Source organism: Puntigrus tetrazona, unplaced genomic scaffold (genome assembly GCF_018831695.1).
Source record: "Puntigrus tetrazona isolate hp1 unplaced genomic scaffold, ASM1883169v1 S000000234, whole genome shotgun sequence".
Taxonomy (NCBI): domain Eukaryota; kingdom Metazoa; phylum Chordata; class Actinopteri; order Cypriniformes; family Cyprinidae; genus Puntigrus; species Puntigrus tetrazona.
In genome coordinates, this window is record NW_025047902.1 from 659,120 (window position 1) to 687,039 (window position 27,920).

Consider the following 27,920-nt stretch of genomic DNA (forward strand, 5'->3'; position numbering starts at 1 on the left):
TCTGAGACCTGAGGCACAACTCCAGAAGAAGACAAGTCCGAGCTGGAGTCCGGTTCAGATCACAGCGCTGGAGCTTCACAGATCATCTCAGATAAACTACACCCATCTCCTACAGGAAGATCCACATCAGAATCAAATCATGGGCCACTAAAACCAACAAACATACAAGTGTTAAAACCTCAACCACTGCACGTCTTGAGAAGAGAGAGAGAGAGAGAGAGAGAGAGAGAGAGAGAGAGAGAGAGAGAGAGAGAGAGAGAGAGAGAGAGAGAGAGAGAGAGAGAGAGAGAGAGAGAGAGAGAGAGAGAGAGAGAGAGAGAGAGAGAGAGAGAGAGAGAGAGAGAGAGAGAGAGAGAGAGAGAGAGAGAGAGAGAGAGAGAGAGAGAGAGAGAGAGAGAGAGAGAGAGAGAGAGAGAGAGAGAGAGAGAGAGAGAGAGAGAGAGAGAGAGAGAGAGAGAGAGAGAGAGAGAGAGAGAGAGAGAGAGAGAGAGAGAGAGAGAGAGAGAGAGAGAGAGAGAGAGAGAGAGAGAGAGAGAGAGAGAGAGAGAGAGAGAGAGAGAGAGAGAGAGAGAGAGAGAGAGAGAGAGAGAGAGAGAGAGAGAGAGAGAGAGAGAGAGAGAGAGAGAGAGAGAGAGAGAGAGAGAGAGAGAGAGAGAGAGAGAGAGAGAGAGAGAGAGAGAGAGAGAGAGAGAGAGAGAGAGAGAGAGAGAGAGAGAGAGAGAGAGAGAGAGACAGAGAGAGAGAGAGAGCGGTCGAGTCAGTTCTGTGTAATCTCTCGTCTCTTCGTGAGCGGCTCGGCTGGAGTTTCATGTTGAGTCGTGTTTGTTTCTTCCACAGCAGAAGTTTTCCTGACTCACACAACTAGATACGGTAAGATACGCTTCTAACCCTTCTGAAACTCGTCTTTTATTGTTATGAATAACGATGTGCTCTTGTGTGTGTTTTTGCTCTGGTGATCGCTCAGTTTTTGTTGAATGTTTGATTAAATGGGAACGATACAGAATAACTCTTCTGGATCATTTCCAGCGGCTCTTTACATGCCTTTCTTTTCCAGCACGTGTCTCTTTAGATTTACATTTAGCTACACTGAAGACTAGATTTTTTGTTGTTTTCAGCCAAAATGTCTAGAAATTCTTAAATCAAGACAAGTAAAAAATGTTTTTGTTTCGGAAAAAATAAGAACTAAGAACCAGTCAAATAATCTCTCAGTGGGGCAGGAAAAAAAATCATTTCAAACAGAAAACACGATTATGTTGCTTGTTTCAAGTAAAAACTTACATTTGACTCTTTTTTAAAACAATTTTTTTACTTGTCTATAGAAAATCCTTCTCCATTTAAGAATTTCTAGATATTTTTGCACAGCACAAAAAAAATCTAGTCTAGAAAACACTTTTTTCCAGTTGAAGTTTTTCACAAAAAGTCACATCACAAAAGTGCACTTTTTATGAACTTTATGAACGAATCAAAGGTTTATTAATTTTTAAAGTTTTTTAGTTTTTAATTTAAAGTTATTAGTTTATATGAACTACTTATAATACAAATACCTTTAAAGCATTTATTCATCTTAGTTAATGCTAATTCAAATACATAATAAAAAGTTCATTATTTTAATGTACTTCATGGAAAGATGAATAAACGCTGTGATAAATTCATTGTGAGTTAATGCATTAACTGAAGTTAAGTATTAAGACATTATTGTAAAATACATCAGCATATTTCAAACTGATTATCTGTAATGTATTTGTGGTCATCACCGTTCAGATGTAGATTCAGTAGAAGAACGTCTGACCGCTGGAGCAGCTTCGGTCGGTGTTTCTCTGCTCTTCCTCTAAAGAAACTGGAGACTGTGAAACACTGACATGTGTCTGAATAAAACCCAGAAGTCCTCATCACTCACAAGAGAAGGATTTCTGCTCATGCCCTGAAACCGACTCAAATAAATCACATTTAAAGCGTACACTTAACAGTGAATAAATACAACCCAGTGCTGATTCGGTTGTTTTCACCCAGAAGTTTTTTTCTTCAATGAAACAAAACAGTTTTCTGTTTTACTGAGATTGTGATGCTTTTTGATTCATAAAATACAGCCAGTGACCGCAGAGTTAATTCACACAGAATGAATCCCTGACCCCTGGTCATATATATATATATATATTGAGGTCATATGAAGTGAAACTATCAGCCTGTGCAACAAAATGAACATTATTTATAGTATTATTGTCTGTAATCCATATGTTGAGTTTCGTAGCTTTATAAGATCTCAGTATATCCCCAGATTTCACTCTGTGTGAATTAATTCTGACTCTCAGAGCGTCTTCAGCTTTTTTATGAATCACAAGAATCAAATCTCTGCTAGAAATCTTCTTAACTATTGGAGGAAAAGCCATGGCAAATAGCAAATTCGGGTGACTATTCATGTTGATGAAGTGTAATAAAAGCACACTTATCTGCCAGTCAGAGTGAAACCTCAGAGGTCCACACAGCGTGCCGTCGGGTTTATAGTGGTTTGGTGATCTGACGATGCTCTTGTGTTTTCAGAACCGAAGCGATGGACTCAAACCAAACATCTCTGTCATCCAGTGTCCGCTCACTCGGCCTTCACAGAACAACTCTGTCTTCTGACGCTCAGGTTACGATGAGCTGAACTCCTCAGCGGCTCTAAAACAGAACAAGAAGCTTGCTGAAGAACCATGGAGTCGACCAACACATCATATCACAACAACAGGATCCTCCAGGATCACTACAACTACACCGGCAAACTGGACAAGGACAGAGACAAACTGAAGCCGGAGTCCATCGCCTGCCTCTTCCTCTGCCTCCTCATCGTCGTGGAGAACCTGATTGTGCTCATGGCCATCCGGAAGAACAAGAAGTTCCACATACCCATGTACTATCTGCTGGGTAACCTGACGCTGTCGGACCTGCTGTCCGGGGTCACCTACACTCTGAACATCGCTCTGTCGGGCCCCATGACGCTGGGCCTGACCCCACTGCTGTGGTTCCTGAGAGAGGGAGGCGTCTTCATCACGCTCTCGGCGTCCATCATCAGTCTGCTGGCCATCGCCATCGAGCGCTTCTTCACCATGCGCAACACCAAGCCCTACCACCGCGCCAAACGCAACCGCATGTTCGCGCTGATCGCCGGAAGCTGGGCTCTGTCGCTGTTGCTAGGCGCCCTGCCGATTATGGGCTGGAACTGTCTGCAGCGTCTGGAGCTGTGCTCCACCGTCCTGCCGCTCTACGCCAAGAGCTACGTCTTCTTCTGCGTCTTCGTGTTCCTGGGAATCCTGCTGGCCATCGCGCTTCTGTACGGGCGCATCTTTCACTTCGTCAAGACCAACACGTCGAACACGGACTGCGTCCAGCGCAAACCGTCCGGCCATCGCTCGCGGAAGTACATGGCTCTGCTGAAGACGGTCACTATCGTGGTGGGAGCGTTCGTTCTGTGCTGGATGCCTCTGTTCGTGCTCCTGCTGATGGACTTCGTGTGCCCCGTCAAGACCTGTCCGGTTCTCTTCAAGGCCGATTACTTCCTGGGCGTGGCCATGTTAAATTCCCTCATTAACCCAGTCATTTACACGCTGATGAGCAGAGACATACGCCGGGCCATCCTGAAGCTGCTCTGCTGCCGCTGTCTGATGACCAAAGACGGCCGCGTGAGGAAGATCGGCGTCCGAATCAGCTTCACGAAGACCGACGTCAACCGCCAGGGACTGGAGACCACCATCTCGTCCGGCAACGGCACCACCTTACCGGTCAAATCCATCTACCCCAAACTCAAGCTCTCCGTCATCGCCTGAGCACACAAGCAGACAGAAGCATGGGTTTACTTGCAGCAGATTGATCAAACAATCATCGGGATGTTCTGTAAAGATCATGTTCCATGAAGATGACATGATAAGAAAAACTTACATTTTTGACTAGTATTATGCATCGCTGAGAACTTCATTAACAACTTTAAGATTTTTCTGTACTCTCGTATTTTCAAATATTGTCAGATCATACGTCACACATCTTGTCCATCCTCATGAGCTGTCAGAGTCTGGACTGAATCATGAACTACTCAAGAACTCAAAAGAGAAGCTGTTTCAAACACAAACTTTCTCCTATAGACCTTGAATCAGCTGTCGTGGGCAGAACGAGGTCTTTGTGTAGGTGTTCTTCAGCATTTCATCATTCGGTCCTTTACGTCTGCACACAGACCCATCAGCCTGAGATCAGATCTCTAAGACCTCAGACATGCACTGAACAGCAGACCAGCCTCGTATAGCAACCCCAAGCGCTTTATAAATGAAATATTATTATTATTATTATTAAATACGGCAGTATATGTCAGTCCTTTCTGCTACTGATGAATGCACAACCCTCCACAGATAAAAGCAGTATGAGGAAAACCACTGTAAATAATCCACTCTCGATGTTAAACTGAGCATCTCTTCAGAAAAAAACATGTTTAAGGTTTGTTTGTACAGTTTTCTTTGTACAGTGTAAATGCTTGTTGTGATGTTTTTATAATGTTTTTTAAAGCCTGAGTGATACTAAATTATGTTCTTTCTGGTTTGATATTAAATATTTTGGAATATAACTGAGATAGAGTGTCTTTGACACACACACACACACAGACTCACACACACACACACACACACACACACACACACACACACACACACACACACACACACACACACTCACTCACACTCACACACACACACACACACACACACACACACACACACACACACACACACACACACACACTCACACACACTCACACTCACACACTCACTCAGACTCACACACACACACACACACACACACACACACACACACACACACACACACACACACACACACACACTCAGACTCACACACACACACACACACACACAGACACACACACACACACACACACACACACACACACACACACACACACACACACACACACACACACACACACACTCAGACTCACACACACACACACACACACACACACACACACACACACACACACACACACACACACACACACACACACACACACACACACACACACACACACACACACACACACACACACAGACACACTCACACACACACACACACACACACACACACACAGACACACTCACACACACACACACACACACTCAGACTCACACACACACACACACACACACACACACACACAGACTCACACACACACACACACACACTCACACACACACACACACACACACACACACACACACACACACACACACTCACACACACACACACACACACACACACACACACTCACACACACACACACACACACACACACACACACACACACAGACACACTCACACACACACACACACACACACACACACACACACACACACACACACACACACACACTCACACACACACACACACACACACACACACACACACACACACACACACACACACACACACACACACACACACACACACACACACACACTCACACTCACACACACACACACACACACACACACACACACACACACACACACACACACACACACACACACACACACACACACTGACTCTCTCTCTCTCAGGTAGAGGATGAATATGAAGTTTTGGTTTTATATAGGTATGTAAACATAAACTTTTCTTTTCATTATTTTAAAGAATTAGACGCTGGTAACTCATCAGTGGATTTTCCTCGTCCATATAGACTATATATTTATATGTATATATATTTGACTTCTCACTAATTTAAGTTTTTATGTACATATAAAAATTTCAATGACGTTTTCATTTTCTCTCATAAAGTAGTGTTTATGAGCGCTGCTTTGTTTAAAGCTTCCGACGTTCCAAAGGGCAGAGAATGAAAGTTTATTCATGTTTATGTTTATGTTAATAATTTCATCTGTGAAAATCCAGCCACATATCCCCTTTTGATTTAATAATGTACTTCTGACTCACAAACATTCTACATTTTAATGTCCATCTATCATTTTAGAAGTTATTTTGTTTTGTAAAAACCTGTATCTCAGTAAATGGACCGCTGCTTCATGGTCTGATACAGGAAAGAAAGCCACTATAAGATTATAGCATGTGCATGACGATTGTAGAATCAAACACGAGCCACCGTCGTACAGCAGCAAGCATCGTGACAATCACAGAAGATGAAGGTTGATGTTTGTGCATTCACTAACCCTCCTGAACCTGAGGTGTTTAAACCACGTGTTTGTAGGAGTTCTTCACAGAGGTTTGTGGGTGATTTCCATGCAGCGCGTCCGACTGATGCTAACCTGTGGGAGTTTGCAGAGGGGCTGCTCTACTTACACACTAACGTGGAAACACAATTCAGCTCAGTTTTCCCCTGCTTACCGTAAATACACTCTGCCATCACGTGAACACACACACACACACACACACACACCCTTCAGAGAGAGGCACACATCAAAACCACAAGCGGGGCTCATAAAGCCGTGGCCATGAAGACAGACATGTGTCACACACACACCACACTAACACACACACACTCACACCACTCTAGCACACACTCACTCACACACACACCACACTAACACACACACACTCACACCACTCTAGCACACACTCACTCACACACACACCACACTAACACACACCACACTAACACACACACACTCACACCACTCTAGCACACACTCACACACACACACACACACACACACACACACACACACACACACACACACACTCACACAGACCAGCCACGCTAGCACCCCCCACCTCCCATCATTTGCGAGAATCTTCAGATGATTATTTATAAAAATGAAACTATGATCACGAGGGTGACTGGTTAAGTGGCTTTGGCTGCGATGAAACCTGACATGACAGTTTTTATGACAGAAGAAGAATATATCATTAATATTAAGTCTAGTTTTGATTTAGGGCTTCATTCATCACAATGAACTGAATGTCTTTGTTCAATACGGTAGTAATGACTAATAAAAAATATTAATAGATAAAACATTTTTGCATCATGTTTTTGATCTGCTTCATCAGCTTGAACTCTACAGGAACAGAATGACGTGTGAGGGACTGAAACATCACTCCATTCATCTGTGGACCCAGAAGAACACGAAGGGGTTCTCGGCTCCGGCCCTCAAGGGCCCCAGACTTCAGCTCTGAGTCTTCAGGATCAAGACTTTTACTAGCAGGTGATTCTGATCAGGGCTGAAGCTCACAGGGGCCCTCGGGGGCCGGGGTGAGGGCTCCTGGTTGAACACTTTCTCTTTCTGACTGGGAGAAAACAGTTTATTGTCCTCCAGTGACACCTACTGCTCACACTCTGAACACACACACACTCTCACACACACACACTCTCACACACACACACTCTCACACACACACACTCACACACACACACACACACTCTCACACACACACACACACACACTCACACACACACTCTCACACACACACACTCTCACACACTCTCACACACACACACACACACCTCACACACACACACACACACACACACACTCACACACACACACACACTCACACACTCTCACACACACACACTCTCACACTCTCACACACACACACTCACACACACACACACTCTCACACACACACTCACACACACACACACTCTCTCACACACACACACACACACACACACACACACACACACACACACACACACACACACACACACACACACAGAGACACACACACACACACACACAGACACACACACACAACACACACACACACACACACACACACACACACACACACACACACACACACAGACACACACACACACACACACACAGACACACACACACACACACACACACACACACACACACACACACACACACACACACACACACACACACACACACACACACACACACACACACACACACACACACACACACACACACACACACACACACACACACACACACACACACACACACACACACACACACACACACACACACACACACACACACACACACACACACACACACACACACACAGTCCTAAATCTGAGTTTCTGAGTTTCAGCTCTCTGTCTTTGTTCAAAACAGTTCTTTATATAATGTAAATATAATAAATAATGTAAAATATAATCTGTTGGCTTCATTCAGGAGCTGACAGAAACAGATCCTGCAGTGACTGCGACTGATTGTTTGATTCATTGATTCATTGATTCATTAATTGACCGATTGATTAATTAATTAATTAATTAATTGACTGATTAATGTCTGAGTGCTGTCTGCGCGTGCACGGGGGTTCGGGAGCGCGCGCGTCTGTGCTTAGTCACGCTGAGTTTCTGCTTTCTGAGAGTACCACACACACTCACACACACACACACACACACTCACGCGCACGCACTCACACGCACGCACTCACACACACACTCACGCGCACACACACGCACGCGCGCACACACACTCTCCGTGCGCCGCTGAGGTGATCTGTAAGTGTTTTCATCAGAGACTTTGTTTACTGTGTTTCTGCTGCGATTGAAACGCTTTTATTTCGTGTCGCTTCTGCGGACTTTGATTGAATCAGTTTGCTGATGGACAGCGATGCTGTTTATGATGATGATTATGATGATGATGATGATGAAGATGGGGTGTTTGTTTCGTAATAAATGAGGATCAGATTGTTATGAACTTATATCATATTGGGAGATATTTTTATTGTCTATGGCAGTGTGGTGTATTTGGATCCTGATCAGTAATAATATCAGTAATAACACACTTTCACACAACAATCGTCTTATATTTTTCTTATTGTATTTACTAGAGTCGAGGTTTGTGACTGAGTGAAAACGACATAATTTAAAAGTAAGGGAGGTTTGGTAAGAAATGGCTTAAACGTCGACTGCGGCTTTAGTCTGAGTTCATTTCAGCGCTGTACGTTCATTTCTCGCCGCGCGGTGCTGCTGTGTGTGACCGGCTTTGAGCTGCCGGAAGACGGATGTCGTTCAAAATCTAGCCCGGGGATTCCAGGCCTCTCACTGTTTTAATGTGAATACTTAAGACTTTTACTGGCAATATGTGGTTTTATTTATTTACTTTATTTATTGTTTGTTTGTTAACTTAAAGAATGTAGAAGGGATTATTAGTAAAATATAACCGTAGAGCCGTTATTAAATATTAATTAACCGTTTATTATTCTCATTGTGACGGTTCAGATTGAATGTGCTGATTGTGGATTAAAACTTCGAGTTTAAACACTTTCAGTCACTAAATAACTGCATCTTCTCTGCAGTTTTGTAAAGTTTGTCATTTGTGCAGTGTGTGTGTGTTTACTTGTGGAGTGTGTGTTATCCAAATGGGCACATTATTTGTAATTCTATTGTTTTTATATACAGATAGTTCTAGATTTAATAATTTATGCCTACCCCTTAACTTCCTGCATTTTTAGAAACAAAACTTGGTTTATCTTTTTACTGGACGCGCAAGACCTTGAGTTGTTCATATCAGAAATCATACATCTAATAAAACTGCAGGACGTTCATCAGATTAGATGTTAGATGATTTGTGACGGCTTCATATACGTCTTTTATTTGTGGCTCTGGAGCACAAAAGAGGTCATAAGTAGCACAGGTACACAGTAATCAACTTTAGAAGTGGAGCAAAAGCTGTCCTGAAACCAAAATATTTAACTGAAATGATTAACTTTTTGAGATGTTCAGATGTTGACTACAATATTTGTAGCAATAACCAATAATACATTGTTTGGGTCAATATTATTATTATTAGTAATATTATTAGGATGGCCCAGAGGGAGGAATGCACATTGACATAATATTTATTACAGTATTCTGTCTCATGTGATGATAAAGTGTTTGTAATATGTCATATAATCAAGTCATTATTATTGGTTATTGTCCAGCAGTAAAATAAAATGTTGTTTTTCTAAGTCAATGAAAAGCTAGAAATAAGAAAAAAGTTTCTGAACGATGAGATTATTAATGTTTTTTTAAAGCCTCTTCTGTTCAAGCTTGCGTTTACTTGAAACATTTTACTATTTAAATAACGTTTTCTATTTAAATACGTTTTAAAATGGCATTTATTTCAAAGCTATCTTATTTCAGCATCTTTCACACAATCCTCCAGAAATCATTCTGATGTTTTTTTCAGGTTTCTTTGATGAATGGAAAGTTGAGAAGAACAGCGTTCATATGAAATAAAAAATCTTTTGTAATATTCTAACTATCTTTATTATCACGCTTGATCAGTTTAAAACATCCTTGCTAAATAATATTGATGTTCCAGATCACGCTGCGTTCACGGGTTACCGGTCACACGAGAACCAAACACTGTTAGTCACCGATCATCATCAGTCTCCATCACTTTGGCCGTGTTCCTCTCACTCTCGTGACGTTCTCTTTCACACAGGAAGCAGAACGTATTAGTTTCAGTGTCTTGTGCTGCTTTCGAACGGTGCGTAGATTTCGGCTAAAAAAAAGGAGAATGGCGATCTCAATCCTCATGGAGAAAAATCATGATTCACATTTCAGCAAGAATCGTCCTGTGCTTCGTGTCATTTGGTTTAAACGTCCCTGTGTTTTTCTTTTTCTTTTTCAGGACCAAACCGAAGAAACAGATCGGCTTTATTAAACTCCTGAAACTCTAAAATACTTCACGATCGGGAGACGTCCGGCCTTCTGGATCAGATGCTGGTTGTAGACGAATTCAAAGACAGTTTCGCTTCAGAGCTCTAGAAGTTTCTCCTCCTTTCGAGGAAGAGAAACAGATATGTGAAGACGGACCGGTTGGATGAGAGCGTTGATCTCTGTGCTCTTCCTGGTTCATTAATAATCCGGTGATGGTGAAGCGTCCGAACGGGTTCCTCTGCTGAATCAAAGGTGTTGTGTGTGTGATGGAGAAGCGAACGAGTCCCTCTTGTGTGAGAATGACCTCCAGCGCTTCCTAACCCCGTCTGTAGAGCGTCCGGATCTCACGCTGGCGAGCGAGGATGCCCGGGCCGAGCCGCTGAGCATGTACTCGGCGTCCGGTATGACGGAGTGTAAGGCGGAGGTGACCCCGTCGGCGAGGAACGGGCACCGGGTCTTCAGCTACACTCTGGAGAGCCACACGGCGGCCGCCTTCTCCATCATGAACGAGCTGCGTCTGGAGCGCCAGCTCTGCGACGTCACGCTCCGGGTCAAGTACAGCCAGCTGGAGGCCGTGGACTTCGTGGCTCATAAAGTGGTGCTGGCCTCGTCCTCGCCCGTGTTCCGCGCCATGTTCACCAACGGCCTGAAGGAGTGCGGGATGGAGGTGGTGCCCATCGAGGGAATACACCCCAAGGTGAGAGCGTCTCCGATCGGAGCTCAGCTCAGTCACTGCATTAAAGGGACGGTTCACCCTAAAATTAAAATGTGATTATTATCTGTGCGCCTCCAGGACATGATGTAGGTGATTTTGTTTCTTCAGTAGAACACATAGATCTTTCACTCAAACAGTTATATCCTCCCGAGACACAGAAAAAAAGCTGTGTGAGTCAAGTATTTTTTTTCCTCTGTAGATTAAAATTGCATGAATAGACATTAAAAAAATGTATCACAAATCAATCAATCTCACTTTTATTTATACAGTGCTTTTAAACAATACAGATTGTATTAAAGCACTGAACAGTATCAAATAGGAAATACAGTCATAGGGATGTATAATGATGAGATTGAACACTTCATTTAATGCAGAGACGTCTCTGTAATCAAAGATAATCACGAGAAATGAAGTGTCCCCAAATAAGCAAACCAGAGGAGACAGCGGCAAGGAAACAAACCCCATCCATACAGAATGGAGAAAAAAACTGTATCTATACTGTGTGACATATTAATGTATTACTGTTAGGACAGCAGGTTCAAAAAATGTCATAAAGGGAGTAACAATTGGCCAGATTTTTATAAAAAGATCTAGTATTATCATAGAAATGTTGATATAATTTATCCCAAAATGCTCAATAAACATGCTTTTAGTCCTGGTGTCCTCTACAGCGAACATGTATGAAATTATTTTTCTTAATAGGAAGTAATTTTTAGATTGAAACATTTTACTGAGATGTTGCTTTATGACAAACAATTGTAAAACTAATTATTTGACAGAGGTGTCGCAGACTTATCTGTGCATTAAAAGTCTGCAACATTGTGTATCAGAGGTAAAAATACTGTTCAGTTTCTCGTGTCTTGGGACGTCAGTGTATTGTCACGAGCCGCAGGGATTAATTTAGCTTTTGTCTGTACATATTTTTTTTTACTCTCATGGATTGTGTGCTCATTGGTTATATGACCGACAGACTGCAACGGTTTGAGTTAAAAATCTTTGTGTTCTACTGAAGAAACAAAGTCACTTCCATCTTAGATGCCCTGGGGGTAAGAAGATGATGATATTAGCGTCGCGTTGCGTGACGTCTCTTACATATAACACCACGTCTGCTTTTGTGATCATAAAAAACGTTACCCTTCATTGCTCAAAACTCACGTTTGAATAGTAAGCAGGTTGTTTAATAAGAAGGTTGTGAGTCAGAAGCAGCAGACTGTTCTTGCAGAGTTAGTACGGATCACAGAACGGTTCTCTGCACATGATAGCTTTTGCCTAATCTCTTGATGTCTGGTGTGTGTGTGTGTGTGCACGCATCTGTGTGTGTGTGCGTCTGTGTGTGTGCGTCTGTGTGTGTGTGGTTCTCAGGTCATGGGCCGGCTCATTGAGTTTGCGTACACGGCGAGCATCTCTGTGGGTGAGAAGTGTGTGATTCACGTGATGAACGGGGCCGTCATGTACCAGATCGACAGCGTGGTCAAGGCTTGCTGTGACTTCCTCGTGCAGCAGCTGGACCCAAGCAACGCCATCGGCATCGCCAGCTTCGCCGAGCAGATCGGCTGCACCGAGCTTCATCAGAAGGCCAGAGAGTACATCTACATGAACTTCAGTCAGGTCGGTCACTCACAGCCTTTACCTGTCCTTTCATCTACACTCACCTTACTTAAGTGTGTTATGTTGTTTATTTAGTCACCAGCAGGTGTGTGTGTGTGTGGTGTATGTGTGTGTGTGTGTGTGTGTGTGTGTGTGTGTGTGTGTCTGACCTCACCGGTCTCTCTCTCAGGTGGCCACACAGGAGGAGTTCTTCAACCTGACTCACTGTCAGCTGGTGACTCTGATCAGTCGTGATGAGCTGAACGTTCGCTGTGAGTCCGAGGTGTTCCACGCGTGTCTGGAGTGGGTCCAGTACGACCGGGAGAACCGGCGTCCGTTCGTGCAGGCTCTGCTGCAGGCCGTCCGCTGCCACTCTCTGACCCCGCTCTTCCTGCAGCGTCAGCTGGAGCGCTTCGACTGGGACGGCCCGAGCAAAGACTACCTGTCTCAGATCTTTCAGGACCTCACGCTGCACAAACCCACGAAGCTCATCCCGCTCCGGACGCCCAAGGTCCCTCAGCTCCTGTACACGGCCGGGGGCTACTTCCGGCAGTCGCTCAGCTACCTGGAGGCGTTTAACCCGGGCTCCGGGGCCTGGCTGCGGCTGGCTGATCTTCAGGTGCCCCGCAGCGGACTCGCGGCCTGCGTCATCAGCGGTCTGCTGTACGCCGTGGGCGGCAGGAACAACGCTCCGGACGGGAACATGGACTCCAACATGCTGGACTGCTACAACCCCATGAACAACTGCTGGCTGCCCTGCGCTCCCATGAGCGTGCCGCGCAACCGCATCGGTGTGGGGGTCATCGACGGCATGATCTACGCCGTGGGCGGCTCGCACGGCTGTGTCCATCACAACAGCGTAGAGAGGTGATGATTCAGTATCTGGACGGGGGTCGGGAACCTGTGGCTCTGAGTAACAGGGAAACATTTCTGAGATAATCCTACCAGGATTATACATGATCCTGTAAGATCAGAACATGCCAACATTGACCGGTGGATAAAATCAGGACATGCATATAGACTAGGGATGTAGTGATATGTAGCAGTGTTTGATAAGAAAAACTGAGAAAATATTACATGTGCTTTTTAAAGTTAAATCATTCAAACTAATGCTTCAGAAACGGTGATTAATACTCCCTCCTCGCTGACAAAAATAGTGTAGCAATTCAGTATTGATTCATAAAGTCATGGGGCAGTGCTGGCAATATGTTTATTTGCGTAACTCCGCCCAAATGTTTACACAAAGAAAGAAGGCGGAGCTATTATTCTGTGTGTAGTGTTGCTGCGGGCGCCATGTTCTGGAGACTGAAACTGAAACTACTTTATTTGTGTTTCTAAAAGAAGACACGACTAGAAATCAGTGTTAAGTTGAACAGATGAACACAGATATTAGAGTCTATGCTGGCTGTGAACAGAGATATAAAGTGAGGCGAGTCTTTTCTTATTAAACACCAGACGTGAGTTTTGAGCAGCGCAGAGTAATGCTTGTTGTTTATTGTTTCTCTGATCATGAACGCAGACATGGTGTTATGTTTATGAGCCGGGACGCAGCAGGGTTACCGTAACATTTCCATCAGACTCTTCAGGTATTCGACCAATCACAGTGCACTGGATAGCTGGCCAATCAGAGCACACTTCACTTTTTAGTATTATGAGCTTTGTACAATTGACCCGTTTCAGGAGGCGGGGCTTAGAGGAGATACAGTAATAATGTGTTGAACCTTAAACCGCATAAACATCGCATTACACCATATACACAAAATAATAATGTTATTTTTATCTAAGTAGGTAATCTAAAGCATTGTGTGTTTCGGAGGGAAGAATTAAAAAAGCAAGAGCACTTTTTATCCAGCTGCAGGTGTTCTCTGCTGATGAGTAAATAATCTCTGTTCTCAAACATACTCGTAAAAAACACTCTTGATTTTCAGCAGGTGTTCATCTTTTCACTGCAGACACTGGAAAACACCTAAAAGCCTTTTAGAACCTTATAACAATGGTCTGTTATGACACTTCCTCTGTGATATTTATGGAGATTAGTGATGAACAACAGATGACAAACATTATCCTGTGAGTAGAAGGAAGTGGAAACAGTAATTAATAGATAGTTAAACAATGACCTCCGGAGTTCTGGAGTAAGACTCGTGACTGATCCACGTCACCAGGGAATAACCCGAGTGTTGTCCAGGCGTGTCCTGAAGGCTGTGCTCGTGTCCAGGTACGACCCGGAGAGGGACAGCTGGCAGCTGGTGGCACCGATGCTGTCCCGACGGATCGGAGTCGGGGTGGCCGTCATCAACCGGCTGCTGTACGCCGTGGGAGGCTTCGATGGGACGCACCGGCTGAGCTCCGCTGAGTGTTATAACCCCGAGAGAGACGAGTGGAGGAGCATCGCTTCCATGAACACGGTCCGCAGCGGCGCAGGTCAGAGGTCACCCCTGAACGAGGAGGGAGTCACGCTATACAACAACTATACCTAAATAATTATTTCTGTCTGTCCTCTGCTGTTTCCAGACTTCAATCAATCAATCTCTTTATTTATATACAACTCAGACTGTGTCAAAGCACTGAAGAGTTTCAAATAGAAGAATACAACGATAGGGATGTTATAAAGACCAGATTAAATGATCTGTTGTTAAATGCAGAGACGGTCTCTGTGATCAGATCAACGATAATCTCTAGAAATCAAGGGCTCCGGGGAATTTGGGCCAAACATTGACTCAAAATCCAGTGAGATGTTAGAGATCTGATCATCATCAGTCCGTCTGAGTGACATGAAGATCTCAAACCAGAAGAACGGCGTCTCCGAGACGCTTCAGGAATGAAACCTTCAAAGCTGCAGAATTAAGGCACGTGTGTAAAAAGGTGTGAAAAATAACGTCATGAATAGATATTCTTTATCATCACTTGTTGTGTCTTTATGTTTGAAGCAGCTTCTTGAGCAGAGTTTCTTGAATATGGTATTTTTCTTGAAGCGTCTCGGACACACAGTTCTTCTGGATTGAGTTTGTTCTGGTTCTTCGTGTCGTTCAGAAACACAGATGATGATCAGATCAGACCTCAAACGTCTCACAGGATGATTACAGTCAGTGCCAGAATGAATGTTAGGAAATGTGAACCGCCACACTACAGCAGAGCTCAGAAATAACGGACTTCAGAACATTTCTAGCAGCTGGAAACTGTGTTCAGCAGTGTGTGTCTGAGCTGCTCCTCACTGCGGTCGGGTGTGTGTGTGTGTGTGTGTGTAGGAGTGTGTGCTCTGGGGAACTACATCTATGTGATGGGCGGATACGACGGCACCAATCAGCTGAACAGCGTGGAGCGGTACGACGTGGAGACGGACGGCTGGAGCTTCATCGCTTCTATGAGACACCGGCGCAGCGCTCTGGGAGTGACGGCGCACCACGGACGCATCTATGTGCTCGGTACCGCACTGACAGCACGCTTAGAACACACGATAATCAGATACTCACCAACGACATAAATATACTGAGTGAAGACGCTCAGCACTGAGCAGGTGGAAGGCTGCACTATATTTTAGTTTAACTGTAATACTGTATAAGATTTCTGTTTGAACTGAAAGCATTAGCTGGAGATGTTTTCACAGCAGATCTGTTCTTTCTCTGAAGCTCTTGAACATCAGCACGTTTTTATTTTGCAAGAAAGTATATGTGCTGTTGATTAACTTTGAAAATGATAAATTCATATAAAAAATAAATACATTTTATATGTGTATATATTTCAGTAAGTTTAACACAAATAATTGTATTTAAAAATGTAATTAATCATATTTTATTCACACTTATTGTATATATAAACACAAACCTAATATAAAGTGTAATAATATTATTGTGACAGCTATTATTATTATTTTTTAAATTATATTTAATGGCTCTAATCTCAGGTGGACTTTTGAAAACCAGGCAGAAAAACTTATCTGCACCACTGATTATTATCTATACACCTTTTAGAAAGTATAACAATGTTTCAAGTTTAAAATTCATGATAGATCTTTAAATCTTTTAATGCATTTTAACTTTGTTTACAGTTGTTTATGGAAAGATTTAATGCATTACAACATTATTAATGTTTCTATGATGCAGTATTTATAAAAGCTAAGATTTTTGTGTGTGTGTGTGTGTGTCTGTAGGGGGGTATGATGGGAACACGTTCCTGGACAGTGTGGAGTGTTATGACCCGGAAACGGACGCGTGGAGCGAGGTCACGAACATGACGTCCGGCCGGAGCGGTGTCGGAGTGGCTGTGACCATGGAGCCGTGCCAAAAGGGCCTGAGCCCGTGTCAGAAATGCTAGAAACACACCTGTGTGTGAGCTCTGAGCCGTTAGCGCACAACACACCTGTTCTTCTGATGAACCTCAGCACATGAGATCAGGACAGGTTTCCTCTCGTGAGTCCGGTGAAGTGCCATGACCCTCAGTCTGTGCTGGACTCGCTTCATCGGTGTACTTCCATTAAGCTTTTCGGAGGATTTTGTATTTGTCTTTTTCATGTCAGACGTCGATCGCTGTTGAAACTGAACTGAAGATCGTCTCCGAGCTTCTGGAGATCTACAAACAAACACACGAGATCATTTTTACTAACAAAATAAACTGTGAAGCGTTTCCAGATTGATCTAACTGTATTCCAGCCTACAGAGGCGTTCGATGCCAACACTGTTTTTGCTCAAATTAAAAATTATTTTCACAGGCTGATGAAATTATGTATTTGTAAAAACCAATTTAAGCTGCTTTTCCAGGGATTTTGTACATTGGTATTGCATGAAGTCTGTTTTTTTTCTTTTATTTATTTGATATACTGTCCCTTTGCTATCAGTGATATTGGCCCCTGTTCATTCTTAATGGACGGAACAGGGCCTCGTTTTTACAAATTAAGCTTTTCGTTTGAAAAGGGATGCATTTTTCCTTTTAATCACTCAAAATCAAATATTTAAAGTCTGCTTTGTAAATTTTACAGCAAAGAATACATTGTACAAACCTTGTATATTAAAAGCGTACCTTCTTGCAGTGGTTTGTGTTGATTTGAGGGAGATTCGCGCGGTGGCGCCAAAACACTCCAGCGGCGGGAACGAGTCAGCGCGCCAAATACAGACCAGTCCACTTTTAATCTGGCTAAATGTCTTCAAATGTATTTATTTTTCTAAAACTTAAACTTAGACCACATTATTAAATTACCATTTGACTTTATGAATGTATTTAAATTACCTTTATTTTCGTACAATTGTTTCAAGACCACATGTACAAGATTTTATGAAATATTTCTCGATTTCATTTAAAAAATAAAGAATATATGTATAGAGTGTGTGTGTGTGTGTGTGTGTGTGTGAGTGTGTGTGAGAGAGAGAGAATGAGAATTAAAAGTTAAAAGCGTTCTTTTATTTCCGTCTTGAACAACCAACCAATCACAGTCTTCAAAAGACTCAGCCCCGCCTCCTCACTAAGATGTTTTTGTCTTTTTCTTGCTCAGAGTTGCTCTCAGGTCGGTCCTGAATCACTTTTAATCTAAAATAGGAGAGGATTCTTACAGTCTTTAAGAACAGAAGAAGAAAACATTACTGACAGTAACACAGTCACAGAAGAAATGAAGAAATACTGCAGTGTCTAATAATATGTTGTTGATCATGATCATTTTTTTTTTTTTACAAATTAGGTCATACCAGTGACTACAAGCTTCACATGAAATATAAGAAAATTAAAAAAGAAACTGGATTTAACCTGGGTCTTTTTTCATAGATCTTTAGAAAACAGGAAGGAGGAAGTCAAATATAGGAGGATGTCATCAGTGATTTTTATTTTTGTTAAACTGTAACAGTCACAACTTCAAGAGGCCACTTTTTTAATTACATATTTGATAATATTTATTCAGCATTTTGTTTTATTAAGCCATTTATATCATATATTTGATAGTAACGAATACATTATTGTATTTTGAATAGTAGAAAAATGTTTTTGACTAAAAATAAAGCACTTTTCTCAGCAGTTTTGTGAAATTCTTTTGAAAGTGTAATTGTTTTAATTGATTTTAAACTATATAAAAATTGTAACTCTAATGTGTTAATAGATATAATATAGATATAACACATGGACGGATCAACAGATATATTGTAGTTTACAAACAACATTCACCGATTCAAACTAGAAAAATCATTCGATTAAAACAAACACATGTCGGATTGAAAACTAATAACCTAAATATTCTCATGACTGTGTCGTCATGATATTCTGCTGTAATGTCGAGAACATTAGTCCCTCAGAAGTTAAACAGAACATGTTTATATTGTGTTTGACGAGGTCTAAAGTTCTCAGAAGTTTCGCGTCTGAGTGAAATATTTCACAGAGGAACATCACTCAGGAAAAAGTGAGAGTGAAATATGAATTCTGAATATGAATGTGTTGCATGTCTGTTTATATAAAGTTTCTAACGACTGTCGCTGGTCTCTGACTCATTGGCTCTCACGATCAAACGTGTTCTTCTTCTGGGAGGCGCTTCTTGAACTCTTCGAGGAGAAACTGAGCTGAGGAGATCTTCGGTGTTTGACTCCAGACTCGAGGAGATGCAGTGATTCTGAGGAACAGGTGAGTTAACTCTATAAACCAACTCTAAAAACTCCATTCAGCGGCTCTTCTCTTGCACATCCACGGCCTCGCTTTATGTAGGTCGATTTTTTTAAATCTGTAAACTACTAACAATGTTGGAATATGAGCACATACTTCCGAGATCAGCAGCTTCACGATGAATTAACCCTGTTTTTGTCAAACTGTTTGATTGAGTCAGCGCTGAAAGGCTGTGTTCTTCTGACAGGACAGCATAAACCCCTCACCTAACAAACAAAAACTAGTCGTTTCAATACGCTTTGTATAGCATTTTCTTTATTTTTCACGTCAACGGCTGTCTAAAAGGTTATTATTTTATGTAGGTCAGGTACGTGGGAACAAACATTTAGCATTTTAGGTCAGCACTGCCGTCTAATCAGCGTTATATTGTCTTATATAGCCTGAATAGCACTTCATCTTTTATAACAAGGTTCTGAACAAATATACAGTGTATTATAAATATATAACTCATACATTACATATATAGTGTTCTCATCTTTTTTCCCCTCACCTCTTTGATCTCCGAGAGTTTCTTTCAAAATTAAGACAAAAACACTTTTGGAAGTGTCATATGGAAGTTTATTGATAACACTGATTCTCCCCGCAGATGAATTAAACAGAGGAATACAGCTTCAACTTCATATGTCAATATCAGGCAGTTTGTGTAATATTTTCCTAATGTTTCAGACTGGATCTGTCCTTCTCCTCTGGCCGGTGTGAAGATGATTCCTGTGAATGAGTTCCGGAGCATCACGACCGAGCAGAACCCTCAGTTCCGGGTCCTGAAGCCCTGGTGGGACGTTCTGTCTGAGTACCTGGGCATCGCCATGTTGATGATCGGCGTGTTCGGCTGCACGCTTCAGGTCAGCTTCATCTTCACATGAAGACCTCTACATCAGATCGACAGACTGCAGATACACTTTGAGTCCTGAGACTATTAGTCAGTGACCGACAAGCAGTAGTTGAAAATTTTTACAGTGCACTAAAAGCGATTTAGTATAGTATAATACCAGTCGCTCACACACTTTATTCTTGTGGGGCTGCATTCAAACTCACAAACCTAATATTAAATGTTAAAACTCTACAGTATAAATTAACCTTTTGTAAAAATTTTAAATGGACAAGCAGATATTAATATGATTATATTTTACCTTCAGTAATCATGGAATGTAATGGTTAGAGGTTTAAATTGCATCCAGATTCCACTGCGTCGCTCGTGAACAGACATGAACGTCTCATCAGGAATGTGTGAAATAAAGAGATGTGATTAGGCAAGAGTGTTGTGTGATGAGATAACGTGTCTCGTGAGGTGTTTGCTATCAGACTTGTGATATCAGTCGACCGTTCTTCCTTTCATTCAGGTGTTTACAGTGTAAATGTTCGGTAGATGAGTACGATGTTTCATGTGTCATCATCACTGATCATCACACAATCTCTGTCTCTCCTCAGCTGACCCAAGACAAGATATCATGTCTGCCAAACCGATTTACGGATCTCTCTGGCGAAGACAGAGACTGCAGTCACCTGCGGCAGAACAGAGACAACCAGAGTCTGTGGGAGTTCGCCATCACCAAACATCTCGCTCCGAATGTGGTGGAGGTGTTCGGTCGGAAGAACGGCCTGGATATACACCAGTACGAGTTCATCAACCACTTCTGCTACGAGCGGGCTGTGCACTGGTACGGAAAGTACTTCCCCTACTTAGTGGTCATTCACAGCATGATCTTCATGGTGGCCAGCAGCTTCTGGTTCAAGTTCCCAGGGACGTCATCGAAGATTGAGCTGTTTGTGATTATACTGGGCAAATGCTTCGACTCTCCCTGGACCACCAGAGCCATCAGCGAAGTCTATGAAGAACGACGAGAGGAGAGAATGGTCGTGTGGAGAAAGACTACGATGGTCAAATCGGACGACAGTGAGGTATCTCCAATCCTAGCCTCCATAAAGTCCACCTCGGACCAGAAGCCGTCAGAAACGACCACCTCACTCTTGGATAAGAAAGAAGGAGAGCAGGCCAAGGCCCTATTCGAGAAAGTCAAGAAGTTTCGGACGCATGTGGAAGAAGCGGATCTGCTTTACTTCATGTACGTCATACAGACGGCGCTGAAGGTCTTCAAGTTTGCTCTGATTACTGTTTACAGCGTGGCGCTGGTCCCCAATATCCAGATCGTGGTGATGTGCTCAGTGCCTCCGGATCTGACTGGCTTTGCCGCATTCTGCTGCAACTACAATAAAGCACATCTGTTCTCTAAGTTAGCCTACTGCTACATATGTTTTGTTGGTGTTTACGGTCTGCTCTGTGTTTATTCGCTCTATTGGTTGTTTCACCGACCACTAAAAGAGTATTCCTTTGAGGCGGTTCGCTTGGAGACTGGAATTAATGACATCCCAGACGTCAAAAACGACTTTGCGTTTCTCTTGCATCTCAGCGACCAGTACGACGCCCTGTACTCCAAACGTTTCGCCGTCTTTCTCTCTGAGGTCAGCGAGTGCCGTTTACGCCAGCTCAACCTCAACAACGAGTGGACGGCTGATAAACTCCGCGCTCGTCTGACGCGCAATGCCTCCGAGAGGCTGGAGCTGCACCTGTTCCTGCTCCCAGGGTTACCAGACACCGTGTTTGAGATCTCTGAGGTTGAGTCGCTCAGACTGGAGCTCATCAGTAACGTGACGGTGCCCGGAAGCGTATCGCAGCTCACCGCCTTACAGGAGATGGTGCTGATCCACAGCCCGGCCAAGCTCCAGCTGGCGGCCCTTACTCACCTGCGTGAGAACCTGAAGGTCCTGCGCTTGGTCTTTGAGGGCCCAGAGCAGGTGCCGCTGTGGATGTACACCTTACAGAGCCTGGAGGAGCTGCACCTGAGCGGCTCTCTGAGCACCGAGCTCTCCCGGAGTCCGGCACTGGACTCTCTACGTGAGCTGAAGAACCTGCGGGTGCTGACCTTACGCTGCAAGTTGACCAAGATCCCGCCCAGCGTGGTGGATGTGTCCGGCCAGCTCCTGCGGCTCTGCCTTCACAACGAGGGGACCAGGCTCCAGGTCTACAACAGCCTGAAGAAGCTGGTGAACCTGGGTGCTCTGGAGCTGACCGGCTGTGGTCTGGAGCGGATCCCTAGCGCCGTTTTCAGCCTGTCCCTCCTGCATGAGCTGGACCTCCGGGAGAACCGGCTCACCGCCGTGGAAGAGATACTGAGTCTGCAGCACTGTCGCCGGCTCACCACCCTCAAACTCTGGCACAACGAGATCTCCTGCTTGCCCGAGTACATTAGCAAGCTCCGGGCGCTGGAGACGCTGGACCTCAGCTGGAACAAGATCCGCAGGCTGCCGCCGCGCCTCTGCTACTGCACCAAGCTCCGACACCTGGACCTTTCCCACAACCAGCTGGTGTCTCTGCCCTCGGAGATCGGCATCCTTCAGTGCCTGCAGGTCCTCTCGCTGGCCTTCAACTCACTGGAGAGCCTCCCAGATGAGCTGTTCTCCTGTAAGAGGCTGCAGGTGCTGGCACTGGGGAACAACAGCATCTCCTCACTGTCCCCGCGGGTGGGGAATCTTGCTCAGCTGGTTCGGCTGGAGCTGAAGGGGAACCGGTTGGAGTCTCTGCCTGTGGAGATCGCCGACTGCGTCTCTCTCAAACTGGCTGCTCTGATTGTGGAGGACGATCTGATGGACCTTCTGCCTCCAGATGTGAAGGACAGGATGAAGCTCAGATAATCTCAGCACCGGAATACTGCCATTCACACAGTTGTTTTTATTAAATAGAGTGTGCTTTGAACAGCTGATTCACGTGATGACATGAGCCATGTTTCCATCAATGCTCTATTGCGCATTTTGACGTATCATCGAAAAGGAGTGATTAAAATGCCAAAATTCCAATAAAAATCCCTTAATTCGTAGAAAGGTTTTTACGCTTGCTTGAAGTGGTTTGACGTGAAAAAGAGTTAATAAGAGTAACAAGAGACGGTTAACCCATTTGCGGTTAAAAAAATCCTCCATGCGCACAGGAAAAAAAGTCTTGTAACATTGCGCTATGAGACGGCTAACCTGACTGACCAGCTGACTGATCTTGTGGCACAGCATCTGAAATATTGATTTGATCGTTCTGAAATACCTGGGCAAAGTCTGTCAGCAAAGTATTTCTGTATAAATGTCTTAAACGATAGCAGCATCGCCCTCCAAAAGCATTAACCGTGTTCACTAGTAATTTATGACAAATATGAAAATGATTATATTCAGTGGCTTGTCCTATGTACCAGTTTATCAGAAAATTGGGCTTTTTGGAAGGAAATGGATCTTGTTGGCTAACATTTTATATGATATTTCAGTTTTGCACAAAATCACCGGATTATTGATGATATGAACTCAAGAATGTACACTGATTACAGAAATTACAAGGAATTATTGCGTGAACTTTATAGACTAGATCACATCTGAGACGGGCCGTCCGGTCCGGTTCCTGGACAGATACTTTCAGTTCAGCCCCAGCAGTCACTAAGTGTTCCTTAGGATTTTAATTAGCTGTTTTAGGTGTGTATGATTAGGGTTAGAGCTGAACATCTGCTGAAAGATGATATAGAGCACTAAGGTGTACAGTAACTTAAACCTAAACAAAAGGCAGCTGTGAAACCTTGAGCACTAAACACACACTGAACCGATGAATAGATTCATCCTGATGTGTCCTCCAGCTCTTTCTGTGTTTCCTCAGTAGTGTTTAAGCTCAGATGATATTTATCTATTGAAGTAAATTCACTTGTGTGATTAAACAGCAACACCTGAACTAGTCTGATTGGAAATGAATGCTGTTCTTCTTCCTAACAGCAGAGCGAGCTGTTAAAGAAATGAAGTTCTTAACAATGAAGCTACTGTGTGTTGTTTGCTGATGGTGGGTGTGTCTGAGCCAGTGGAAACTTCCACAGGTGTGTGTGTGTGTGGCTTTACCTTTATACTAGTTGGCATTCCTTTTCTTCTCACACAGTAAGAAAACATTGCTCATGGATCTTCAGTTCAGTTCAGTTCAAATGTCTGATGTCATAACTATACTGATTGACTAGAGCATTGGTCTCAAACTCAATTCTTAGAGAGCCACAGCTCTGCTCCAACCCTAATCAAACACCTGATCCAGATAATCAAGGTCTTCAGGATAATTAGAAACTTCCGAACAGGTGTGATTTGGAGCTAAACTGTGCAGAGCTGTGGTTCTCCAAGAATTGAGTTTGAGACCAATGCTCTAGAGACAAGAACACACACACACACACACACTCCTGAGCTGTGACAGCAGCACAATCAAGTCTACTAGAATATAATGAAATTCTGACTGAATGTTTTGTGCAAAGAAAATATTTGCTAGTGTATGCTTAAAATGTAAGTTATATATCAACCAGCAGAATGTAACTCGACTGATCAGTGAACCTTTGAATGTCCTGAAGCCTCAGAGACTTCCTCTGCTGGATGAACCGATGTTCTTAATGGAATAGAATTACCTTATCAAATACTGCATTCATTTATCAAGTAGGAAGACTGTGGATGTCTGGATATTTCTGTGAGATTACGAAATAAAGTTGACTAGCCCTGATATATTTCTGTATATATACCAGTCTGTCAGTATTTGTTTACAGGTGCATCTGATTTGTTTTTTGGATAGTTTTTATTGTACAGTATTAGCTTGTAGGTTTTGTACACTGGACTTCCTCCAATAAAAAAACATCTTTCTCTTGCACAGAGCAAATCTGAGTCTGCAGAGATCGTGCAGTTAAATTTAATCTGATCCCAGTTAAAAGTCTCACCCCGAAGGTGATTTACTCCGGCTGGATGTGGACTTTGATCTCATGCACACACTGTTATACTGCTGGCGTGATTAAACAGGTTTGATTTATCCTGTATTTGTGCAGAGTCAGAACTCAAAAAACAACTGATGCATCACAGAGAATCACTCTTTAAATCAACAAAGTGGCCTGAAGCCCTCGGGGTCTGCAGCAGATACAGTGAGGACGGATGAGAAGGATCCTGGGAGTTTGGCCTGAATGCAGTGAGCAAACAAACCCACCATTGTGTCTGCGTCCTCTTTGAGTTGTAAGCGGCCCAGAAAAACAGCATTTCTGTTCTGTGACAGCACAATGTTTGCCTTGTACAGTCACACACATTCCTGCGGAGAAACGAGCCGCTCGGGTCACCTTGAGCTCAGACGGACAGACGCATCTTCTGGAGGAGTTAGAACTCACATCAGATTCAGGGTTAGAGATCCTGTCTGTGTGAATTAAAGCAGTTTGTTCTCAACTCTTCTGAGGAGTCACCTCACGTGGTTCAGAAATAAAGGTTTGACATGACCTAATGTGCTATTTGTTTTAATGTTGAACAAATAAAGTTATACATAGTACATGTTTCTGAGTCTGGAAACACGAGGACAGTTAATTCAAACAGATTTTTCAGTTTATGAAACACCTTAATAAATAACATCTGAAAAATACCACGGTAAACAAACGTTAATATACAATTCTTCAATAAATAATTCAAATAAATTCATAAAATGTTATTTACAGACGTTAATCTTCGAAAAACTCCAAGCAAACTTACGCACATAGTAAGAATTCATCAAGAAATAATTTCACAAGAATAAAACTTAACAGTTCAAGTTTCTGCACAGAAATGTTTTGTAAAATACCAAAAAAAGAGTTATTTACACGTGTGCCTGGCAAACCCGCTCCGTCGGATCCGCTCGCTCTGTGCAAAAGCAGTGCTACATATCCCAGATAATATTGAGTTTAACTACCAACTATCAGAACAACCAACATATTAATATCAATACAAGCCGCTAACGAGGTACAGTTCTTCAGCTGGACCTGCTCAGACGCTCCAGAAGCTCCACCATCTCCGGAGATCGAGCGTCTCGAGCCACGGCCAGAGCGTCGGCCCCATGGCCGTCCCGGTGCCCCAGGTCCGAGAGCGGAGCCAGGTACTCCACCACGTCCCCGTGGCCCTCGCGGATGGCGGTGTGGAGAGGCAGGGCCCCGCTGTGGTCCGGGACGTTGACGGAGGCCCCGTGCTCCACCAGAACCCTCAGCGTGTCCAGGAAGCCGGTGCGAGCCGCGTCGTGAGCAGGGGTCACTCCGCAGCGGTCCTGGACGTTGGGGTCAGCGCCGTGCTCCAGCAGCACACTGGCCACGCTGGTGCAGCCCATCATCATCACCTGCAGACGCACAACACTCGTCACTGCAGGGGCCCCGGGCCCCGAGGCTAACCACTCACAACAACACACTTTATTTACACCGCTAATTTAACTTTACTCTGTTTCTGGGAAAAAAATGTGTCAGTTACCTATGAAAAAGTATTACAAAGAGGGTTACATCTGGATGTTTTCGCACACAGATAAAATTGATTTCTGCTCCAAAATATGAGGAGTTTTATTTTTATGAAATTAACTGAGAAATTAAGAGAAGCAAACGGTTGTGAGAAAACACTGAGCAGATCGGGGCACACTTCCATCAAGATCTTAATTCAAGTGATGAAGGTCTGATAAAGTCTGATAGTAATCAGTGTTGAGGTCTGAGATGAAGCCTGTCTGCTTTACGTGTTTAGTGATTAAAAGTCGAAAATATTAGCTAGAAAATAAGAAAAGTAAGAAAACGTTATCATTTCCTTTAATAACTTAAATAGTTACACTGACGTTATTTATTACATTTTAAATAGCTTACATATTACAAGTTACCCTATCGCTTTTCCAAAGTAACCTTCTCAACTGGACTCCGTTAATCGTGATAATAATAAGCTCAGTGAAAGAATGAATGAATGAATGAATGAATGAATGGATGACAGCGATCGTCGTGACATCATCATCATCGCGACTGGAAGGGAAAGCGAAACGAACAGCGCTCTAAGAATCTGTATTCTGTGTTATAAAGGTGAAGCAGATATTCGACCTGCAGGGCGGTTTTCCCGAACTCGTTGAGAGCGTCCGGTTGGAGCCGGTGATCCTGCAAGATCCGCCGCACCGCGTCCACATTCCCCCGCGCCGCCGCCGCGCCGAGGCTCTTCCCGCGTCCGAACCCGTCCAGAACCATCATCCGAGGAGAACTGATCCGAGAAAACAGTCAGTGACAGCGCGAACCGGTTCAACGGCATCCACACGAACAGCGTTTCAGGCGCTTCCCGCTGTCTCTGTGCGTCGCAGTCCGCGGATCGGCGACCGTTGGCTGTTTTCTGTTTACTGCAATCCTTCAAAACAATCAGAAATAAACGCGCTGAGCGCCTTTACATCGCGCGCCCGAGCCACAACAGCGCCGCGCGACGAGCCCTCGTCAGCCAATCAGCGCTCACACACGCCAACGCGGCTGCCATAATTGGACAAAAAGGAGGAGTGCTGATAGGCGTTGCTACAGAATCGCCGTGGCAACTGC

At 43.6% G+C, this 27,920-nt stretch overlaps 4 protein-coding genes across 4 annotated transcripts; 3 read left to right on the plus strand and 1 right to left on the minus strand.

Annotated features, from left to right (window-relative positions):
- The first annotated feature begins 720 nt into the window (after positions 1-720).
- Positions 721-4,582, plus strand: s1pr5b (sphingosine-1-phosphate receptor 5b). Its single transcript, XM_043230863.1, has 2 exons — positions 721-870; positions 2,539-4,582. The coding sequence occupies exon 2, from the start codon at positions 2,691-2,693 to the stop codon at positions 3,798-3,800; it is 1,110 nt and encodes a 369-aa protein (XP_043086798.1). The 5' UTR covers positions 721-870; positions 2,539-2,690; the 3' UTR covers positions 3,801-4,582.
- Positions 4,583-8,339: 3,757 nt separating this feature from the next.
- On the plus strand, positions 8,340-17,946 carry keap1b (kelch-like ECH-associated protein 1b). The gene is made up of 7 exons (XM_043230862.1): positions 8,340-8,471; positions 10,594-11,319; positions 12,700-12,945; positions 13,115-13,791; positions 15,140-15,345; positions 16,170-16,346; positions 17,072-17,946. The coding sequence occupies exons 2-7, from the start codon at positions 11,008-11,010 to the stop codon at positions 17,233-17,235; spliced, it is 1,782 nt and encodes a 593-aa protein (XP_043086797.1). The 5' UTR covers positions 8,340-8,471; positions 10,594-11,007; the 3' UTR covers positions 17,236-17,946.
- A 1,441-nt stretch (positions 17,947-19,387) lies between these two features.
- Positions 19,388-25,778, plus strand: si:zfos-323e3.4 (volume-regulated anion channel subunit LRRC8E). Its single transcript, XM_043230888.1, has 3 exons — positions 19,388-19,515; positions 20,221-20,396; positions 20,983-25,778. The coding sequence occupies exons 2-3, from the start codon at positions 20,256-20,258 to the stop codon at positions 23,242-23,244; spliced, it is 2,403 nt and encodes an 800-aa protein (XP_043086823.1). The 5' UTR covers positions 19,388-19,515; positions 20,221-20,255; the 3' UTR covers positions 23,245-25,778.
- A 77-nt stretch (positions 25,779-25,855) lies between these two features.
- On the minus strand, positions 25,856-27,817 carry cdkn2d (cyclin-dependent kinase inhibitor 2D (p19, inhibits CDK4)). The gene is made up of 2 exons (XM_043230890.1): positions 27,444-27,817; positions 25,856-26,713 (listed from the first exon to the last, which is right to left on the minus strand). Exons 1-2 carry the CDS (start codon positions 27,585-27,587, stop codon positions 26,357-26,359), a joined length of 501 nt encoding a protein of 166 aa, XP_043086825.1. The 5' UTR covers positions 27,588-27,817; the 3' UTR covers positions 25,856-26,356.
- Between the last annotated feature and the right edge of the window lie 103 nt (positions 27,818-27,920).